The sequence below is a fragment of the Somniosus microcephalus genome, unplaced genomic scaffold, assembly GCF_052327205.1.
Source record: "Somniosus microcephalus isolate GS21.2 unplaced genomic scaffold, FLI_Smic_1.0 unresolved_chr4, whole genome shotgun sequence".
NCBI lineage: Eukaryota > Metazoa > Chordata > Chondrichthyes > Squaliformes > Somniosidae > Somniosus > Somniosus microcephalus.
The window spans coordinates 52,755,245-52,777,052 of record NW_028225182.1 but is presented as its reverse complement, the minus strand read 5'-3'; the positions used below and the strand labels follow the sequence as shown (position 1 = coordinate 52,777,052).

General features: G+C 50.0%; 1 protein-coding gene across 1 annotated transcript in view; it reads right to left on the bottom strand.

Annotated features, from left to right (window-relative positions):
- LOC147091097 (polyamine-transporting ATPase 13A3-like) overlaps positions 1-21,808 on the bottom strand; it is a 73,206-nt gene that overhangs the window by 26,836 nt on the left and 24,562 nt on the right. The window contains exons 9-13 of the mRNA XM_085977164.1: positions 20,161-20,292; positions 18,951-19,124; positions 16,418-16,575; positions 14,776-14,964; positions 11,937-11,998 (exon numbers count right to left, since the gene is read on the bottom strand). Coding sequence (XP_085833290.1) covers positions 11,937-11,998; positions 14,776-14,964; positions 16,418-16,575; positions 18,951-19,124; positions 20,161-20,292 — 715 coding nt within the window. The remainder of the gene's footprint in view (positions 1-11,936; positions 11,999-14,775; positions 14,965-16,417; positions 16,576-18,950; positions 19,125-20,160; positions 20,293-21,808) is intronic.

Below are 21,808 nucleotides of genomic sequence, written 5' to 3'. Positions count from 1 at the left end.
TGTTGATCAGTGGGGTCTGTCTATAGGGGATGTGTCGATCAGTGGGGTCTGTCTATAGAGGATGTGTCGATCAGTGGGGTCTGTCTATAGGGGACGTGTCGATCAGTGGGGTCTGTCTATAGGGGATGTGTTGATCAGTGGGGTCTGTCTATAGGGGATGTGTCGATCAGTGGGGTCTGTCTATAGGGGATGTGTCGATCAGTGGGGTCTGTCTACAGGGGACGTGTCGATCAGTGGGGTCTGTCTATAGGGGATGTGTCGATCAGTGGGGTCTGTCTATAGAGGATGTGTCGATCAGTGGGGTCTGTCTATAGGGGACGTGTCGATCAGTGGGGTCTGTCTATAGGGGATGTGTTGATCAGTGGGGTCTGTCTATAGGGGATGTGTCGATCAGTGGGGTCTGTCTATAGGGGATGTGTCGATCAGTGGGGTCTGTCTATAGGGGATGTGTCGATCAGTGGGGTCTGTCTACAGGGGACGTGTCGATCAGTGGGGTCTGTCTATAGGGGATGTGTCGATCAGTGGGGTCTGTCTATAGGGGACGTGTCGATCAGTGGGGTCTGTCTATAGGGGATGTGTTGATCAGTGGGGTCTGTCTATAGGGGATGTGTCGATCAGTGGGGTCTGTCTATAGGGGATGTGTTGATCAGTGGGGTCTGTCTATAGGGGATGTGTCGATCAGTGGGGTCTGTCTATAGAGGATGTGTCGATCAGTGGGGTCTGTCTATAGGGGATGTGTTGATCAGTGGGGTCTGTCTATAGGGGATGTGTCGATCAGTGGGGTCTGTCTATAGGGGATGTGTCGATCAGTGGGGTCTGTCTATAGGGGACGTGTTGATCAGTGGGGTCTGTCTATAGGGGATGTGTCGATCAGTGGGGTCTGTCTATAGGGGATGTGTCGATCAGTGGGGTCTGTCTATAGGGGATGTGTCGATCAGTGGGGTCTGTCTATAGGGGACGTGTCGATCAGTGGGGTCTGTCTATAGAGGACGTGTCGATCAGTGGGGTCTGTCTATAGGGGACGTGTCGATCAGTGGGGTCTGTCTATAGAGGACGTGTCGATCAGTGGGGTCTGTCTACAGGGGACGTGTCGATCAATGGGGTCTGTCTATAGGGGATGTGTCGATCAGTGGGGTCTGTCTATAGAGGACGTGTCGATCAATGGGGTCTGTCTATAGGGGACGTGTCGATCAGTGGGGTCTGTCTATAGGGGACGTTTCGATCAGTGCGGTCTGTCTACAGGGGACGTGTCGATCAATGGGGTCTGTCTATAGGGGACGTGTCGATCAGTGGGGTCAGTCTATAGGGGATGTGTCGATCAGTGGGGTCTGTCTATAGGGGACGTGTCGATCAGTGGGGTCTGTCTATAGAGGATGTGTCGATCAGTGGGGTCTGTCTATAGGGGATGTGTCGATCAGTGGGGTCTGTCTATAGGGGACGTGTCGATCAATGGGGTCTGTCTATAGGGGATGTGTCGATCAGTGGGGTCTGTCTATAGGGGACGTGTTGATCAGTGGGGTCTGTCTATAGAGGATGTGTCGATCAATGGGGTCTGTCTATAGGGGACGTGTCGATCAATGGGGTCTGTCTATAGGGGATGTGTCGATCAGTGGGGTCTGTCTATAGGGGACGTGTCGATCAATGGGGTCTGTCTATAGGGGATGTGTCGATCAGTGGGGTCTGTCTATAGGGGACGTGTCGATCAATGGGGTCTGTCTATAGGGGACGTGTCGATCAGTAGGGTCTGTCTATAGGGGACGTGTCGATCAGTGGGGTCTGTCTATAGGGGACGTGTCGATCAATGGGATCTGTCTACAGGGGACGTGTCGATCAGTGGGGTCTGTCTATAGGGGATGTGTCGATCAGTGGGGTCTGTCTATAGGGGATGTGTCGATCAGTGGGGTCTGTCTATAGGGGATGTGTCGATCAGTGGGGTCTGTCTATAGGGGATGTGTCGATCAGTGGGGTCTGTCTACAGGGGACGTGTCGATCAGTGGGGTCTGTCTATAGGGGATGTGTCGATCAGTGGGGTCTGTCTATAGGGGACGTGTCGATCAATGGGGTCTGTCTATAGGGGACGTGTCGATCAGTGGGGTCTGTCTATAGGGGACGTATTGATCAGTGGGGTCTGTCTATAGGGGACGTGTCGATCAGTGGGGTCTGTCTATAGGGGACGTGTCGATCAGTGGGGTCTGTCTATAGGGGACGTGTCGATCAGTGGGGTCTCTCTATAGGGGACGTGTCGATCAGTGGGGTCTGTCTATAGGGGATGTGTCGATCAGTGGGGTCTGTCTATAGAGGATGTGTCGATCAGTGGGGTCTGTCTATAGGGGATGTGTCGATCAGTGGGGTCTGTCTATAGGGGATGTGTCGATCAGTGGAGTCTGTCTATAGGGGACTTGTCGATCAGTGGAGTCTGTCTATAGGGGACATGTCGATCAGTGGGGTCTGTCTATAGGGGATGTGTCGATCAGTGGGGTCTGTCTATAGGGGACATGTCGATCAGTGGGGTCTGTCTATAGGGGATGTGTTGATCAGTGGGGTCTGTCTATAGGGGATGTGTCGATCAGTGGGGTCTGTCTATAGGGGACGTGTCGATCAGTGGGGTCTGTCTATAGGGGATGTGTTGATCAGTGGGGTCTGTCTATAGGGGATGTGTTGATCAGTGGGGTCTGTCTATAGGGGACGTGTCGATCAGTGGGGTCTGTCTATAGGGGATGTGTTGATCAGTGCGGTCTGTCTATAGGAGATGTGTTGATCAGTGGGGTCTGTCTATAGGGGACGTGTCGATCAGTGGGGTCTGTCTATAGGGGATGTGTCGATCAGTGGGGTCTGTCTATAGGGGATGTGTCGATCAGTGGGGTCTGTCTATAGGGGATGTGTCGATCAGTGGGGTCTGTCTATAGGGGACGTGTTGATCAGTGGGGTCTGTCTATAGGGGACGTGTCGATCAGTGGGGTCTGTCTATAGGGGATGTGTCGATCAGTGGGGTCTGTCTACAGGGGATGTGTTGATCAGTGCGGTCTGTCTATAGGGGACGTGTCGATCGGTGGGGTCTGTCTATAGGGGACGTGTCGATCAGTGGGGTCTGTCTATAGGGGATGTGTCGATCAGTGGGGTCTGTCTATAGGGGATGTGTCGATCAGTGGGGTCTGTCTATAGGGGATGTGTCGATCAGTGGGGTCTGTCTATCGGGGATGTGTTGATCAGTGGGGTCTGTCTATAGGGGATGTGTCGATCAGTGGGGTCTGTCTACAGGGGATGTGTCGATCAGTGGGGTCTGTCTATAGGGGATGTGTCGATCAGTGCGGTCTGTCTACAGGGGATGTGTCGATCAGTGGGGTCTGTCTATAGGGGATGTGTCGATCAGTGCGGTCTGTCTATAGGGGATGTGTCGATCAGTGGGGTCTGTCTATAGGGGATGTGTCGATCAGTGGGGTCTGTCTATAGGGGATGTGTCGATCAGTGGGGTCTGTCGATAGGGGACGTGTCGATCAGTGGGGTCTGTTTATAGGGGACGTGTTGATCAGTGCGGTCTGTCTATAGGGGATGTGTCGATCAGTGGGGTCTGCCTATAGAGGATGTGTTGATCAGTGCGGTCTGTCTATAGGGGACGTGTTGATCAGTGGGGTCTGTCTACAGGGGATGTGTCGATCAGTGGGGTCTGTTTAAGAACATAAGAACATAAGAAGTAGGAGCAGGAGTGGGCCATACGGCCCCTCGGGCCTGCTCCGCCATTCAATAGGATCATGGCTAATCCGAATCTAGACTCACGTCCACTTCCCTGCCCTCTCCCCGTAACCCCTAATTCCCTTATCTGCTAGGAAACTGTCTATCTCCATTTTAAATTTATTTAATGTTGCAGCTTCCACAGCTCTCTGGGGTAGCAAATTCCATAGATTTACTACCCTCTGAGTGAAGAAGTTTCTCCTCATCTCAGTTTTGAAAGGGCAGCCCCTTATTCTAAGATTATGCCCCCTAGTTCTAGTCTCACCCATCAGTGGAAACATCCACCCCGCATCCACCCGATCAAGCCCCCTCACAATCTTATATGTTTCGATAAGATCGCCTCTCATTCTTCTGAACTCCAATGAGTAGAGTCCCAGCCTATTCAACCTTTCCTCATACGTCAACCCCCTCATCTCTGGAATCAACCGAGTGAACCTTCTCTGAACCGCCTCGAGAGCAAGTATATCTTTTCTTAAATATGGAAACCAAAACTGCACGCAGTATTCCAGGTGTGGCCTCACCAATACCCTGTATAACTGCAGCAAGACTTCCCTGCTTTTATACTCCATCCCCCTCGCAATAAAAGCCAAGATTCCATTGGCCTTCCTGATCACCCGCTGCACCTGCATACTAACTTTTTGTGTTTCATGCACCAGGACCCCCAGATCCCTTTGTACTGTCGCACTTTGCAGTTTCTCTCCATTTAGATAATAACTTGCTCTTTGATTTTTTCTGCCAAAGTGCATAACCTCACACTTTCCAACATTATATTGCATCTGCCAAATCTCTGCCCACTCACTTAGCCTGTCTATGTCCTTTTGCAGGTTTTTTATGGCCTCCTCACTCACTGCTTTCCCTCCCATCTTTGTATCGTCGGCAAACTTGGATATGTTGCACTCGGTCCCTTCCTCCAAATCGTTAATATAGATTGTAAAGAGTTGGGGTCCCAACACCGACTCCTGCGAAACAACACTAGTTACTGATTGCCAGCCCGAGAATGAACCATTTATCCCAACTCTTTGTTTTCTGTTAGATAGCCAATCTTCCACCCATGCCAGTATATTACCCCCAATCCCGTGATTTCTTATCTTGATCAGTAATCTTTTGTGTGGAACCTTGTCAAATGCCTTTTGGAAGTCCAAATACACTACATCCACTGGTTCCCCTTTATCCACCCTGTATGTTACATCCTCAAAGAATTCGAGCAAATTTGTCAAACATGACTTCCCCTTCATAAAACCATGCTGACTCTGTCCTATTAAATTATGTTTATCCAAATGCTCTGTTACTGTTTCCTTAATAATGGACTCCAACATTTTGCCAACCACAGATGTTAGGCTAACTGGTCTATAGTTTCCAGCTTTTTGTCTACTTCCCTTCTTAAATAAGGGTGTTACATTAGCAGTTTTCCAATCTGCCGGGACCTTTCCTGAGTCCAGGGAGTTCTGGAAAATAATCACCAATGCATCCACAATCCCTACCGCCACTTCTCTCAAGACCCTAGGGTGTAGGCCATCAGGTCCGGGGGATTTATCCGCCTTAAGTCCCATTATTTTACTGAAGTCCCATTATTTTACTGAGTACCATCTCCTTAGTGATTTTAATCGTCTTTAGCTCCTCCCCACCCCCCTTTGCCTCCTGTTTATCCAGTGTTGGGATATTTTTAGTGTCCTCTACTGTAAAGACTGATACAAAATATTTGTTCAGCGTCTTTGCCATCTCCATGTTCCCCACCACTAGTTTCCTGGTCCCACCCTCTAAGGGACCAACGTTCACTTTAGCCACCCTTTTTCTTTTTATATAGCTGTAGAAACTCTTGCTATCTGTTTTTATATTTTTTGCTAGTTTACTTTCATAATCTATCTTCTCTTTCTTAATTAATCTTTTAGTTATTGTTTGCTGGCTTTTAAATGCTTCCCAATCTTCTATCCTCCCACTAGATTTGGCTAATTTATATGCCCTTGTTTTCAGTCGAATATTATCCTTTATTACTTTACTAAGCCACGGATGGCTGTCTTTTCTTTTACTCCCCTTTTTCCTCAGTGGAATATATTTATCTTGAAAGATGTGAAATATCTCCTTGAATGTAGACCACTGCTCTTGTACCGTCTTACACTTTCATCTGTTTTCCCAGTCCACTTTAGTCAATTCTACTCTCATACCTTCATAGTCTCCTTTATTTAAGCTCAGTATGCTGGTTTGAGATCCAACTCTCTCACCCTCAAACTGAATTTGGAATTCAACCATATTATGGTCACTCATTCCAAGGGGATCCTTTACTAGGACATTTTTTATTAATCCTGTTTCATTACACAGGACCAGATCTAAGATTGCCTGTCCCTTGGTTCAGTTACATACTGCTCAAGGAACCCGTCCCTAATACACTATGAACTCTTCCTCAAGGCTGCCATGCCCAATTTGATTAGTCCAGTCAATATGAAAGTTAAAATCCCCCATGATTATAGCTGTTCCCTTATTACAAGCCCCAACTATTTCCTGATTTATACTCCGACCAACAGAGTTGCAACTGTTAGGAGGCCTATAGACTACGCCCACTAGTGACTTTTTCCCCTTATTCCTTATCTCCACCCAAACTATTTCACTATCCTGATCCTTTGACCCAATATCATTTCTGACTATTGCAGTGATTCCATCCTTGATTAACATAGCAACTCCACCTCCCTTTCCTTCCTGTCTGTCCTTCCTAATTGTCAAATACCCTTGTATGTTTAGTTCGCAGTCATGATTATCTTGCAGCCATGTTTCCGTAATGGCCACCAGATCATACCCATGTGTAGTTAATAGGGGACGTGTCGATCAGTGGGGTTTGTTTATAGGGGACGTGTCGATCAGTGGGGTCTGTCTATAGGGGACGTGTCGATCAGTGGGGTCTGTTTATAGGGGACGTGTCGATCAGTGGGGTCTGTTTATAGGGGACGTGTCGATCAGTGGGGTCTCTCTATAGGGGACGTGTCGATCAGTGGGGTCTGTCTATAGGGGACGTGTCGATCAGTGGGGTCTGTCTATATGGGACGTGTCGATCGGTGGGGTCTGTTAAAGGGGACGTGTCGATCAGTGGGGTCTGTCTTGTGAAGGAATATGCCATATTTCAAAAAAATAAACCATAATATGAACAGATTTCTGATATTTATTAATACATGATATACTGGGTTTAAAAATCTAAAGCCTCGGAGACACAGGCTGCAAACAGAAATACAGGCTTCTGAGATAAAGATCAGTTGTTTAACAAAGTTGTAAAAACCAAACAAGCTTTGAAATGGGAATTAGTTAAATATACCAAAACAATGACCCTATTGAAATGGCAGTTTGGCAATTCCAGAGGGTCTGCAGTTTGGGAATAACACAATGGAAGACCCAGTTTAAGGTGTTATAAGCTAACACGTTGAACAGAAACACAAACATTAAAAGAGGCATGTGCCTTTCGAAAAGGTGACATTAAGTAAAAGAAACACCTGCTGGTCAAATAGTTTTTATGTTAAACTTGGAAGACAGGAAACATAAGATTAAATATGCAACCAATTGAGATAGCTATAAAACAAGTAAACACTTAGTCAAAGTGTCTTTAATTTATACATATTGTAAATATGATACCTGCAGCACACTTTGAAGATATGACTTCAATAGATACACCAAGCAATTACATTGTGTTTGTATTGAACTTGGAGCAGTTCGAAGACTCAACGTCTGCTAAAACCAGTAAAGCCAATATTAAGAATTGAATGGAAAATCTTCGATAAGAATGGCATCATACAGAAACCATTGCTGTCATATTGTTTTTATGATAGTTCTTGGAACACGTAATGGTAGAGACATAATTATGCATGCAATAGTTGAATTGACAGTAAGATAGAAAGCATTCAACAGAGGTATCAATAAAAACAATTAGCTTACATCAGCAGAGAACTTCAAAGAATAATCCACTGCAAAAAGGGTATAAAACATAGACCTTTTCAAACAGAAAGTCAGAAGTCGCTGAACGGGCCAAGCGTTTCTCAACTTTACAGGTACCATCTGTAAGTTTTTTACTTTGAGTCTCGGGGATCAAATGGTACTATAATTTGATTTTGGTGGATGTTCTGGATTTAGAGATAAGTAAGAAATGTAACGAAGTAAAGATTTGAGAATAAGGATCTCTGAGAAATAAGAAATGTAAGCTATTTGTATTTTGAATTGTTAATGTTGCGACAGACTCAACAGCTGTTAAATGAATGTCGGCTTTTAAATAAAACTATATATTTTTAGAATTGTCTCACAGAGTATTTCTGTATAAACTCGTGAACCCAGTTTCTGTACACTCTTTTGTAAGGAGTTGCAGTATTCTGGGGGGTATTCCGGACCCTCATAATATCCGGAAGGTTACAGTCTAGTTAAACTTATTAAAAGTGCTATCTGGAGGATGGTAACATCTTCAGTCGTTCCTTTCCTTTAGGGAGAGATAGCCTGAACCTTTAGACCCATTTAAGCGTCTTATAGAATTCGGCTATCTCCAACTTAAGTTGAAGGTGAACGTCTAGGGAATACGCCTGATCTGGGGTAGCCCGAACAGGGCTAGGACTTGTAATTATCCCTTCAGTTGGCGCCCAACGAGTATGTTAACGAGCTGATATAGAACCTATACTTATATTTATATCTATATATATCTTGTAGATTGTTAAGTATAGAAGGAGTGTTTTACTGACAGTGGTTCTAAGACCCAGATTTAAGTCTCTAGAGATGACAAGACCCTGATCAGGCCTTGTGGAACTTAAATCAGAACTCCCTCAAAATACCATTGAAGTCTAGAAGCTTCTTATAAAGTTCATATTAAATCCTAGCCAAGGTTAGGTCCTGACGAAATATTAAACCCTAACCGAGATTAGGTCTTGAAGAAATGGCAAATGCTGTCGGAATTGGCCAAGTTTTTTTATTAGAAAATTTAAACGATTGCTCCGACTGAGAAGGGAGATGGGTAAACACAGCCAGTAGAACTGAGAGTAGCAGAATTAGGAGCAGGACATACGGCCGCTCGAGCCTGCTCCACCATTCAATAAGATCATGGCTGATCTTCTACATCATCGCATGAATTCTTCATTAAGATGGAGAATGAAGTTGTTGACTCAGAGACTAGGGTCCTGAATTTAAACAAAGGAAACTACGATGGTCTGAGGCGTCAGTTGGGTAGGATTGATTGGGGAATGTCACTCAAAGGGTTGACGGTGGATAGGCAATGGCAAACATTCAAAGACCGCATGGATGAGCTACAGAATTTGTTCATCCCAGTTTGGCATAAAAATAAAACAAAAAAGGTGACTCAACCGTGGCTAACAAGGGAAATTAGGGATAGCATAAGATCCAAGGAGAGGACATATAAATTGGCCAGAAAAAGCAGTAAACCTGAGGATTGGGAGCAGTTTAGGATTCAACAAAGGAAGACAAAGGGATTAATTAAGGAGGGGAAAATAGAATATGAGAATAAGCTTGCAGGGAACATAAAAACTGACTGTAAAAGCTTTTATAGATATGTGAAGAGAAAAAGATTGGTGAAGTCAAGCGTAGGTGCCTTGCAATCAGAATCAGGGGAATTTATAATGGGGAACAAAGAAATGGCAGACCAATTAAATACATATTTTGGTTCTGTCTTCACAAAGGAGGACACAAATAACCTCCCAGAGATGTCGGGGAACATAGGGTCTCATGAAAGGGAGGAACTGAAAGAAATCAGTATTTGTAGGGAAATGGTGTTAAGGAAATTGATGGGATTGAAGGCCGATAAATCCCCAGGGCCTGATAATCTACATCCCAGGGTACTTAAGGAAGTGGCCCTAGAAATAGTAGATGTATTGCTGATCATCTTCCAACATTCGATGGAATCTGGAACAGTTCCCATGGATTGGAGGGTAGCTAATGTTACCCCACTATTCAAAAAAGGTGGCAGAGAGAAAACGGGGAATTACAGCCTGACATCGGTAGTGGGGAAAATGCTAGAGTCCATCATAAAAGATGTAATAGCAGAGCACTTGGAAAACAGTGACAGGATCGGACAAAGTCAACATGGATTTACAAAGGGTAAATCATGCTTGACTAATCTACTAGAATTTTTTGAGGATGTAACTGGTAAAATAGATAAGGGAGAACCAGTGGATGTGGTGTAATTGGACTTTCAGAAGGCTTTCGATAAGGTCCCGCATAAGAGATTAGCGTGTAAAGTTAAGGCACATGGGATTGGGGGCAAGGTACTGACTTGGATAGAGAACTGGTTGGCAGACAGAAAGCAAAGAGTTGGAATAAACGGGTCTTTTTCCGAGTGGCTGGCAGTGACTAGTGGGGTACCGCAGGGATCAGTGCTAGGACCCCAATATTCACAATATATATTAATGATCTAGGCAAGGGAACTAGGTGTAGTATCTCCAAATTTGCAGACGACACAAAGCTGGGTGGGCATGTGTGCTGTGAGGAGGATGCCGAGAAACTCCAGGATGATTTGGACAGGTTGGGTGATTGGGCAGAAGCATGGCAGATGCAATATAACGTGGATAAATGTGAGGTTATCCACTTTGGTAGCAAAAACAGGAAGGCAGATTATTATCTGAATGGCAATAGATTGGGAGAAGGGGAAGTGCAACGAGACCTGGGTGTCCTTGTGCACCAGTCGCTGAAGGTAAGCATGCAGGTGCAGCAGGCGGTTAAGAAGGCAAATGGTATGTTGGCCTTCGTAGCGAGAGGGTTCGAGTACAGGAACAAGGATGTCTTGCTGCAGTTGTACAGGGCCTTGGTGAGACCACATCTTGAGTATTGTGTGCAGTTTTGGTCGCCTTATCTGAGGAAGGATGTTCTTGCCATGGAAGGAGTTCAGCGAAGATTCACCAGGCTGATACCTGGGATGGCAGGAATGACGTATGAGGAGAGATTGGGTCGATTGGGCTTGTACTTGCTGGAGTTTAGAAGAATGAGAGGGGATCTCATTGAAACTTATAAAATTCTGACAGGACTGGACAGACTAGATGCAGGAAGGATGTTCCCGATGGCGGGGGAGTCCAGAACCAGGGGTCACAGTCTAAGGATAAGGGGTAAGCCATTTAGGATAGAAATTAGGAGGAATTTCTTCACCGAGAGAGTGGTGAACCTGTGGAATACTCTACCACAGAAGGCAGTAGAGGCCAATTCATTAAATATATTCAAGAAGGAGTTGGATATATTTCTCAAGGTTAAAGGGATCAAGGGGTATGGGGAGAAGGCAGGGACAGGGTATTGAATTTGGATGATCGCATTGAATGGCGGAGCAGGCTCGAGGGGCCGAATGGCCTACTCCTGCTCCTATCTTCTATGTTTCTATGTTTCTATCTCCACTTTCCTGCACTATCCCCATATCCCTCGATTCCCTTAATATTCAAAAGTCTATCGATCTCTGTCTTGAATATACTCAACAACTGAGCCTCCACAGCCCTCTGGGGTTGAGAATTCCAAAGATTCACCATCCTCTGAGTGAAGAAATTCCTCCTCATCTCAGTCCTAAATGGCCGACCCCTTATCCTGAGACTGTGACCCCTGGCTCTAGACTCCCCAGCCCAGGGAAACATCCTCCCTGCATCTACCCTGTCAAGCCCTGTAAGAATGTTGTATGTTTCAATGAGATCACCTCTCATTCTTCTAAACTCTGGAGAATATAGGCCTAGTGTACTCAATCTCTCCTCATCGGACAATCCCCCCTGATGTAAGAAAACTACGAGGCACTCGGTCTGAGTATTAAACAAGCCTTTAATCAACTGTTTTTCAACATGGAGGTCTAGTTGTGTCCTTCACTAGTTCCTGTTAAAGAATGTCCTGAGCAAGCTGGGCCCATGCCCGAGTATTTATACTCTCCCTGGACAGCGCCACCAGCAGGCCGCCCAGTATTATTTCATAAGTCATTTCTACATGAATGACAAGATTCATGTCACCCCCATCCCAGGAACCAGTCTGGTGAACCTTCGCTGCACTCCCTCTATGGCAAGTATATCCTTCCTTTGGTAAGGAGACCAAAACTGTACACAATACTCCAGGTGTGGTCTCACCAGGGCCCTATATAATTACAGTAAGACGTCTTTACTCTTATACTCAAATCCTCTTGTAATAAAGGCCAACATACCATTTGCTTTCCTAATTGCTCGCTGTACCTGCATGTTAAATTTCAGTGATTCGTGATTCAAGTTACTTTCCAACGTACTCACTTTTTATTTTTCGCTCGCACGACGCCAAATAAATCCATTCCATTTTCCGTCAAGGTCCCGGTCTTTAAAGAAACAGAAACGGCGTTGAACATTGGAGGTTGTCTCACTGCATCGGACGGTACGTCTGACATGAATCAGTCATTCATGAAAGAAGGACTTATAGAAACATAGGAGATAGGAGCAGGAGTAGGCCATTCAGCCCCTCGAGCCTGCTCCGCCATTCAATGCGATCATGGCTGATCATCCAAATTCAGTACCCAGTCCCTGCCTTCTTCCCATATCCCTTGATCCCTTTAGCCTTAAGAAATATATCCAACTCCTTCTTGAATATATTTAATGAATTGGCCTCTACTGCCTTCTGTGGTAGAGAATTCCACAGGTTCACCACTCCCTGGGTGAAGAAATTCCTCCTCATCTCTGTCCTAAATGGCTTACCCCTTATCCTTAGACTGTGACCCCTGGTTCTGGACTCCCCGACCATCGGGAACATCCTTCCTGCATCTGGTCTGTCCAGTCCTGTTAGAATTTTATAAGTTTCAATGAGATCCCCTCTCATTCTTCTAAACTCCAGCGAGTATAAGCCCAATCGACCCAATCTCTCCTCATACGTCATTCCTGCCATCCCAGGTATCAGTCTGGTGAATCTTCACTGCACTCCCTCCATGGCAAGAACATCCTTCCTCAGATACAGCGACCAAAACTGCAAACAATACTCAAGGTGTGGTCTCACCAAGGCCCTGTACAACTGCAGCAAGACATCCTTGTTCCTGTACTCAAACCCTCTTGCTACGAAGGCCAACATACCATTTGCCTTCTTAACCGCCTGCTGCACCTGCATGCTTAATAAATGAAATAATACTGAGCGGCCTGTGGGTGGCGCTGTCCAGGGAGAGTATAAATACTCGGGCACGGGCCCAGCTTGCGCAGGACATTCTTAACAGGAACTAGTGAAGGACACAACTAGACCTCCATGTTGTAAAACAGTTGATTAAAGCTTTGTTTAACGCTTAGACCAAGTGCCTAGTAGTTTTCTTAGGTCAACGTCCATGGTGGATTTTACACCCCGCCCACAGGTAAGCTGTTAACATCCACCGGGTGAGTTAACTATCGACATCCCGCCCGGAACACGGTGATACCGGCATTTCTGGACAGGTGTCCAAGCTGCCCATCCAAAGCCGCCGGCCGGGATCCGGACTCAAATATGCAGATCGGGGTTGGATGATGTCACTCGGCCCTGACTGCAGTTTGACCTCCGGCCTGTGCCGGCTGCGCCGGCTGAAGGCCCATCAGAAAGGGCCGTTCAGGGCAAGATTATTTACTCTGTGTTGCGGGGCCAAGAATGTTCCTTCGGGCCCCACAAGGAATGTTTCGGCCTCCCAGGCCCCACAGCCCCCCACCCAAATCCCGACTGCGAGACACCCCGGAACCTCTCTTCCAGCCGTGGCTCTGTGGGCAGCACTCTCGCCCTGAGTCAGACAGTCGTGGGATCAAGTCCCACTCCAGAGACTTGATCCCATAATCCAGGCTGACACTGAGGGAGCGCCGCACTGTCGGAGGGGCAGTACTGAGGGAGCGCCGCACTGTCGGAGGGACAGTACTGAGGGAGTGCCGCACTGTCGGAGGGGCAGTACTGAGGGAGCGCCGCACTGTCGGAGGGGCAATACTGAGGGAGCGACGCACTGTCGGAGGGGCAGTACTGAGGGAGCGCCGCACTGTCGGAGGGGCAGTACTGAGGGAGCGCCGCACTGTCGGAGGGGCAGTACTGAGGGAGCGCCGCACTGTCGTTGGGGCAGTACTGAGGGAGCGCCGCACTGTCGGAGGGCCAGTACTGAGGGAGCGCCGCACTGTCGGAGGGGCAGTACTGAGGGAGCGCCGCACTGTCGGAGGGGCAGTATCGAGGGAGCGCTGCACTGTCGGAGGGGCAGTACTGAGGGAGCGCCGCACTGTCGGAGGGGCAGTACTGAGGGAGCGCCGCACTGTCGGAGGGGCAGTACTGAGGGAGCGCCGCACTGTCGGAGGGGCAGTACTGAGGGAGCGCCGCACTGTCGGAGGGGCAGTACTGAGGGAGCGCCGCACTGTCGGAGGGGCAGTACTGAGGGAGCGCCGCACTGTCAGAGGGGCAGTACTGAGGGAGCGCCGCACCGTCGGAGGGGCAGTACTGAGGGAGCGCCGCACTGTCGGAGGAGCAGTACTGAGGGAGTGCCGCACTGTCGGAGGGGCAGTACTGAGGGAGTGCCGCACTGTCGGAGGGGCAGTACTGAGGGAGCGCCGCACCGTCGGAGGGGCAGTACTGAGGGAGCGCCGCACTGTCGGAGGAGCAGTACTGAGGGAGTGCCGCACTGTCGGAGGGGCAGTACTGAGGGAGCGCCGCACCGTCGGAGGGGCAGTACTGAGGGAGCGCCACACTGTCGGAGGGGCAGTACTGAGGGAGCGCTGCATTGTCGGAGGGGCAGTACTGAGGGAATGCCGCACTGTTGGAGGGTCAGTACTGAGGGAGCGCCGCACTGTCGGAGGCGTTGTCTTTCGGATGGGCCCCGTCTGCGCTCTCAGGTGGACATAAAAATCCCACGGCCACTATTCCGAAGAAGAGATGGGGGGAGTTCTCCCCGGTGTCTTGCAGCCAATATTTATCCCTCAACCAACATCACTAAAAAAAAAACAGATGATCTGGTCATTATCACAATGCTGTTTGTGGGAGCTTGCTGTGCGCAAATTGGGTTGCTGCATTTCCTACATTACAACAGTGACCACACTTTAAAAAGTACTTCATTGGCTCCTTCAGCAGAGACGGGGATGGGGGTGGTGGGGGAAACAGGAAACAAAAAGCCCTGGAACACACCTTGTCGAAGCAGACCAGATCGAGTTGTCCGCACAGGTTGATGCGATGTGGGCTGATACAGTAAATGCCCTGTCTCTTTAATCGCCTCTGGGCATAAACCACACCGACCGTCACCGCAGCCGGCAGTGCTGGTGGAACGACGATGGTGATCACATCAAAGGCTTTCAGGAGGATCTCCGGAATGGGCTCCTGTGAACAGCAATGGGAACTCTCCAGGATCACACATTAACAAGGCCCGCGAAACAATAAAAAAATAACCGATGCAATGGATTTTCGCCTTCAGTTTCTCCCTTTGTAGCCCCAGGGTGCACCAGGCTGGACTCCGACTGAGGAGGGAGAGGGGTAAACACATTCAGCAGAACTGGGAGTAGCAGAATTAGGAGTAGGACATTCGGCCCCTCGAGCCTGCTCCGCCATTCAATAAGATCATGGCTGATCATCGACGCCAACTCCACTTTCCCGCCTGATCCCCATATCCCTTGATTCCCCGAGAGTCCAAAAATCTAGCGATCACAGCCTTGAATATACTCAATGACTGAGCCTCCACAGCCAAAGATTCACAACCCTCTGAGTGAAGACATTTCTCCTACATGGCCGACTCCTTTTCCAGAGACTGTGCCCCCCTAGTTCTAGACTCTCCAGCCAGGGGAACAGAGCTTCTCAGCATCTACCCTGTCAAGCCCGGACTCTGGGCACCCTGAGACCACACCTGGAGTACTGGGCACAGTTCTGGTCTCCTTATCTAAGGAAGGATATACTTGCCTTGGAGGCGGTGCAACGAAGGTTCACTAGATTGATTCCTGGGGTGAGAGGGCTGTCCTATGAGGAGAGATTGTGTAGAATGGGCCGATACTCTCTGGAGTTTAGAAGAATGAGAGGTGATCTCATTGGAACATCGAAGATTCTGGGGGGGATTGACAGGGTCGATGCTGGGAGGTTGTTTCCCCCTGGCTGGAGAGTCTAGAACCAGGGGTCACAGTCTCAGAATAAGGGGTCGGCCATTGAGGACTGAGATGAGGAGGAATTTCTTCACTCAGAGGGCGGTGAATCTTTGGAATTCTCTGCCTCAGAGGGCTGTGGAGGCTCAGTTGTTGAGTATATTCAAGGCAGAGATCGAGAGATTTTTGGACTCTCGGGGAGTCGAAGGATATGGGGATCAGGCAGGAAAGTGGAGTTGAGGTCGATGATCAGCCATGATCTTATTGAATGGCGGAGCAGGCTCGAGGGGACGTGTGGCCGACTCCTGCTCCTAATTCTTATGTTCTTATGAGCGGACTGCAAACACTGACCCTCACCAGGAGAGGCAGCCCTGGGTGCAGCACTCGGGGCTTGAGTTGAACACCAGGGTCCCAGAGGTGAAAGGGCGGCCAGCGTCTGTACCGCCGCCTTGGCCCGGTTTCCTGTTCGTGCTGCGATGGATCCGAGAGTGGCCGCGGCTGAATCCGTGTCACGGCGCCGGCCTCGCCCAACATGACCGCGGCTGGAACTCACCCCTCGGCTGAATCCGTGACACGGTGCCAGCCTCGCCCGACAAGACCGCGGCTGGAACTCACACCCGGCACTCACCCCTCAGCTGAATCCGTGTCACGGCGCCGGCCTCGCCCGACAAGACCGCGGCTGGAAACTCACACCCGGCACTCACCCCGCGGATGGAACTGATGATGATGGTGTAAACGAACCCCACAACCGCCGCCAGCACCAAACAGACGACAAAGCGCTTGGCGTCACGGAAGAGCTTGAAATCGACAGGCCTGGGGAAGAGAATGGACCTGACCAGCTGGCCTTTGGTTGTGAGAAAGCCTGGCAACGAAGGGAAAGAGAGTGAAATTACACTGGTCTGTTACAGAGAGACGCATGGCGTTCCTTTCGTAGCTCACGAGAAAGGATATCTGAAATTTAAAACGCATTAATACTGTGACTACCAGAGCAGGTCAGAGGCTGGGTATTCTGCGGCGAGTGTCTCACCTCCCGACTCCCCAAAGCCTTTCCACCATCAACAAGGCACAAGTCAGGAGTGTGATGGAATACTCTCCACTTGCCTGGATGAGTGCAGTTCCAACAACACTCAAGAAGCTCGACACCATCCAGGACAAAGCAGCCCGCTTGATTGTCACCCCATCCACCACCTTAAACATTCACTCCCTCCACCACCGGCGCACCGTGGCTGCAGTGTGTACCATCTACAAGATGCACTGCAGCAGCTCGCCAAGGCTTCTTCGACAGCACCTCCCAAACCCGCGATCTCTACCGCCTAGAAGGACAAGGGCAGCAGGTGCGTGGGAACACCGCCACCTCCAAGTTCCCCTCCAAGTTACACACCATCCCGACTTGGAAATATATCGGCCGCTCCTTCATCGGCGTTGGGTCAAAATCCTGGAACTCCCTCCCTAACAGCGCTGTGGGAGCACCTTCACCACACGGACTGCAGCGGTTCAAGAAGGCGGCTCACCACCACCTTCTCGAGGGCGATTAGGGATGGGCAATAAATGCCGGCCTTGCCAGCGATGCCCACATCACGTAAACGAATTAGAAAAAACAGAGATTGCTGGCACACACTCAGCAGGTCAGGCAGCATCTGCGGAGAGCGAGAGAGAAACAGAGTTAACGTTTCAGGTCGATGACCTTTCGTCAGAACCTCTGTTTTTATTTCACATTTCCAGCATCCACACACCATTTTGCTGATGTTGTGAAAGGATATCTTGTTTTATTCCTTTTCCTGACTCTCGCTGGGGTGCGGGTTTTCTACAGGCACCAGCCTGCCTCCGGTACTCCACGCAAGTAGCCGTTCTTGACGCGCGGGTCTAGACACGAGCAGGCTATTCAACCGCCAAGCACCTCCCAGTCCTGCCCCCACCCACACACACCCGCTCACCACACAGGGGCCACTCGACACTGATCAGGAACAGCAAAGCCGGCTGATTTTTCCTCTTCCGGGGTGTCCGAGAACGAATCGTAGCCCCTACTGTTGACCCCCTTGGTTGAGATTAGTCAACTAAGGACACAGCAGGGATTAAAGCTAGGACCTGTATCTCGCTGCCTTTGGTTCCTTTGCCATCGAGGCAGCTAATTTTAATAACAACAGAAAACGCTGGAAAAACTCAGCAGGCCAGGCAGCATCCGTGGAGAGAGAAACAGAAGATAGGAGCCGGAGTCGGCCATTCGGCCCCTCGAGCCTACTCCGCCATTCAATAAGATCATGGCTGATCATCCAAACTCAGTACCCTGTCCCTGCCTTCTCCCCATATCCCTTGATCCCTTTAGCCTTAAGAAATATATCTAACTCCTTCTTGAATATATTTAATGAATTGGCCTGTAGAGAATTCCACAGGTTCACCACTCTCTGGGTGAAGAAATTCCTCCTCATCTCTGTCCTAAATGGCTTACCCCTTATCCTTAGACTGTGACCCCTGGTTCTGGACTCCCCGACCATCGGGAACATCCTTCCTGCATCTAGTCTGTCTAGTCCTGTTAGAATTAGTCCTGAGAGAAACAGAGTTAACGTTTCAGGTCGAGGACCTTTCGTCAGAACTGGAAAAAAGCAGGAAATGGAACAGATTTTAAAGCGAGTTTAGGGGCTGGGAAAAGGGGGAGGGGATGAAAGAACAAAAGGGAAGGTCAGTGATAGGATAGAAAGCGGGAGAGATTAAGAGACATTAAGAGATATTCAAGGTGGGAGGAGGCGGTAATGGGACAGGTAAAGGAACAAAGGATGGCTCTAGATGAGGTGTGAATGGCGCCGGCAGAATGAAGGACAGCTGCCATGTGGGAGGGAAGAAAAAAAGGGCCAAACAAAAAGTGTGGATAAAAAAAAGAAAATATATATATGTGATAGGGGCCGAGGTTATGATCTGAAATTGTTGGGACTCTATGTTGAGTCCAGAGGGCTGTAGAATGCCTGAAATTGTGGTTCTGCCCCCTTGTTCTGGACTCCCCCCACCAGAGGAAATAGTTTCTTTCGATCCACCCGATCGACTCCTTTAATCATCTTCAACACCTCGATTAGATCACCCCTTAATCTACTAAACTCGAGGCCCAGTCTTTGCAACCTGTCCTCGCAATTTAACCCTTTTAGCACCCCCCCCCCCCACCTCCGGTTATCATTCTGAGTTACTGGGCTACCTTGGGTTCCATTGATCTTTCTGGTCCCGCGGCGGGACGAGAGAGCGAGGCCTCACCTGTGCGAATGACAACCGCTTTCACATAGTGCTCATAGGGCCGGACCTGGATGATTAGCGTCCCACAGAACAGCACGTGGCGCTTGTAGTCCTCCAGCCTGAAGATCGGGTCGTTGTAGTTCCCAGCTTCACAGATATCAGGCAGCGGAGTCTTTGTCACCGGCACACTCTCTCCTAGACAGGATCCGGAAAAATACAAAAAAGTCAGGGATTCCCCTCAATTATTATTTGATCGTTTATTTTGCTGACCTGTTGCTCACTGACCTACATTGGCTCCCAGTCCGGCAACACCTCGATTTCAAAATTCTCATCCTTGTGTTCAAATCCCTCCCTGGCCCTCACCCCTCCCTATCTCTGTAACCTCCTCCAACACTATTTATAACCATGGTGTCCTATTTGAATCCGAGACGAGCTTCCGAACCCATATCCGCTCCATCATCAAGACCTCCTGACGTAAGAAAACTACTAGGCACTTGGTCTAAGCGTTAAACAAAGCTTTAATCAACTGTTTTACAACATGGAGGTCTAGTTGTGTCCTTCACTAGTTCCTGTTGAGAATGTCCTGCGCAAGCTGGGCCCGTGCCCGAGTATTTATACTCTCCCTGGACAGCGCCACCCGCAGGCCGCTCAGTATTATTTCATAAGTCTTTCTTTCATGAATGACTGATTCAGGTCACCGTCTATTTCCACCTCGGTAACATCGCCCGTCTCCGCCCCTGCCTCAGCTCATCTGCTGCTGAAACCCTCATCCCTGCCTTTGTTACCTCCAGACTTGACTATTCCAACACTCTCTGGCCGGCTTCCCATCTTACACACACAGACACAGACACAGACACAGACACACACGTTGCACACACACACACGTTGCACACACAGACACAGACACAGACACGTTGCACACACATACACACTCGGCGGGAAAGGCAGACTCGGCGAAAGACAAAAAAAGTTACTCCTGTAATGTGAATCAACATCTGCTCCTTCACAACTTTCAAAATGCAGTTGGATTAAGGCTGGATGAGGAAGAATTGGCAGGGCTGTGGGGGAAAGGGCAGGAGGGGAGAGTGAGACTAATGGGAGAACACTTTCCAAGAGCCGGTACAGGAACGGTGGGCCGAATGGCCCCCTCCTACACAGACGGGTGCTTTCCCCGGTGACAGCGGTGTGAACGGCAGCCTCCCCCCTCCCCGCCCGCCGGCTCGGCGCTGACCTGTCAGCATGCTCTCGTTCACCACCACGGCTCCATTCATCAGCACCACGTCGCACGGCAAGATCATCTCCTGCTGCGGGATGATGATGACGTCGCCGGGCACCAACTCCGAAGAACTGACGATCTCCGAAGCTGAGGGGGGAAAACAAACCGTCAATTAAAGAGAGAGAGGCAGAGAGAGAGCTCCAATTTGAATTTTTTCTAACAGCGCCGTTCACCGCCTCAGCATGACCCAGAGCGCTTCACAGCCAATGAAACATTTTTTTTTGAAGTGTGGTCACTGTTGTAATGTGGGAAACGCAGCAGCCAATTTGCGCACAGCAAGATCCCACAAACAGCAATGTGATAATAACCAGATCATCTGTTCTGGTGATGTTGGTTGAGGGAGAAATATTGGCCCCAGGACATCGGGAGGAAGTCCCCCCCCCCACTCAGTGACCCGAGGATCTTTTACGCCCACACGAAAGAGCAGACGGGGTCTCGGTTTAACGTCTCATCCGAAAGATGGCAACTCCGACAGTGCGGCGCTCCCTCAGTACTGCCCCTCTGACAGTGCGGTGCTCCTTCAGTACTGCCCCTCCGACAGTGCGGCGCTCCCTCAGTACTGCCCCACCGACAGTGCGGCGCTCCCTCAGTACTGCCCCTCCGACAGTGTGGCGCTCCCTCAGTACTGCCCCTCCGACAGTGCGGCGCTCCCTCAGTACTGCCCCTCCGACAGTGCGGCGCTCCCTCAGTACTGTCCCTCCGACAGTGCGGCGCTCCCTCAGTACTGTCCCTCCGACAGTGCGGCGCTCCCTCACTAATGCCCCACCGACAGTGCGGCGCTCCCTCAGTACTGCCCCTCCGACAGTGTGGCGCTCCCTCAGTACTGCCCCTCCGACAGTGCGGCGCTCCCTCAGTACTGTCCCTCCGACAGTGCGGCGCTCCCTCAGTACTGTCCCTCCGACAGTGCGGCGCTCCCTCAGTACTGCCCCACCGACAGTGCGGCGCTCCCTCAGTACTGCCCCTCCGACAGTGCGGCGCTCCCTCAGTACTGCCCCTCCGACAGTGCGGCGCTCCCTCAGTACTGCCCCTCCGACAGTGCGACGCTCCCTCAGTACTGCCCCTCCGACAGTGCGGCGCTCCCTCAGTACTGCCCCTCCAACAGTGCGGCGCTCCCTCAGTACTGCCCCTCCGACAGTGTGGTGCTCCCTCAGTACTGCCCCTCCGACAGTGCGGCGCTCCCTCAGTACTGCCCCTCAGACAGTGCGGCGCTCCCTCAGTACTGCCCCTCTGACAGTGCATAGCTCCCTCAGTACTGCCCCTCCGACAGTGCGGCGCTCCCTCAGTACTGCCCCTCCGACAGTGCGGCGCTCCCTCAGTACTGCCCCTCCGACAGTGCGGCACTCCCTCAGTACTGCCCCTCCGACAGTGCGACGCTCCCTCAGTACTGCCCCTCCGACAGTGCGACGCTCCCTCAGTACTGCCCCTCCGACAGTGCGGCACTCCCTCAGTACTGCCCCTCCGACAGTGCGGCGCTCCCTCAGTACTGCACCTCCGACAGTGCGGCGCTCCCTCAGTACTGCCCCTCAGACAGTGCGGCGCTCCCTCAGTACTGCCCCTCTGACAGTGCATAGCTCCCTCAGTACTGCCCCTCCGACAGTGCATA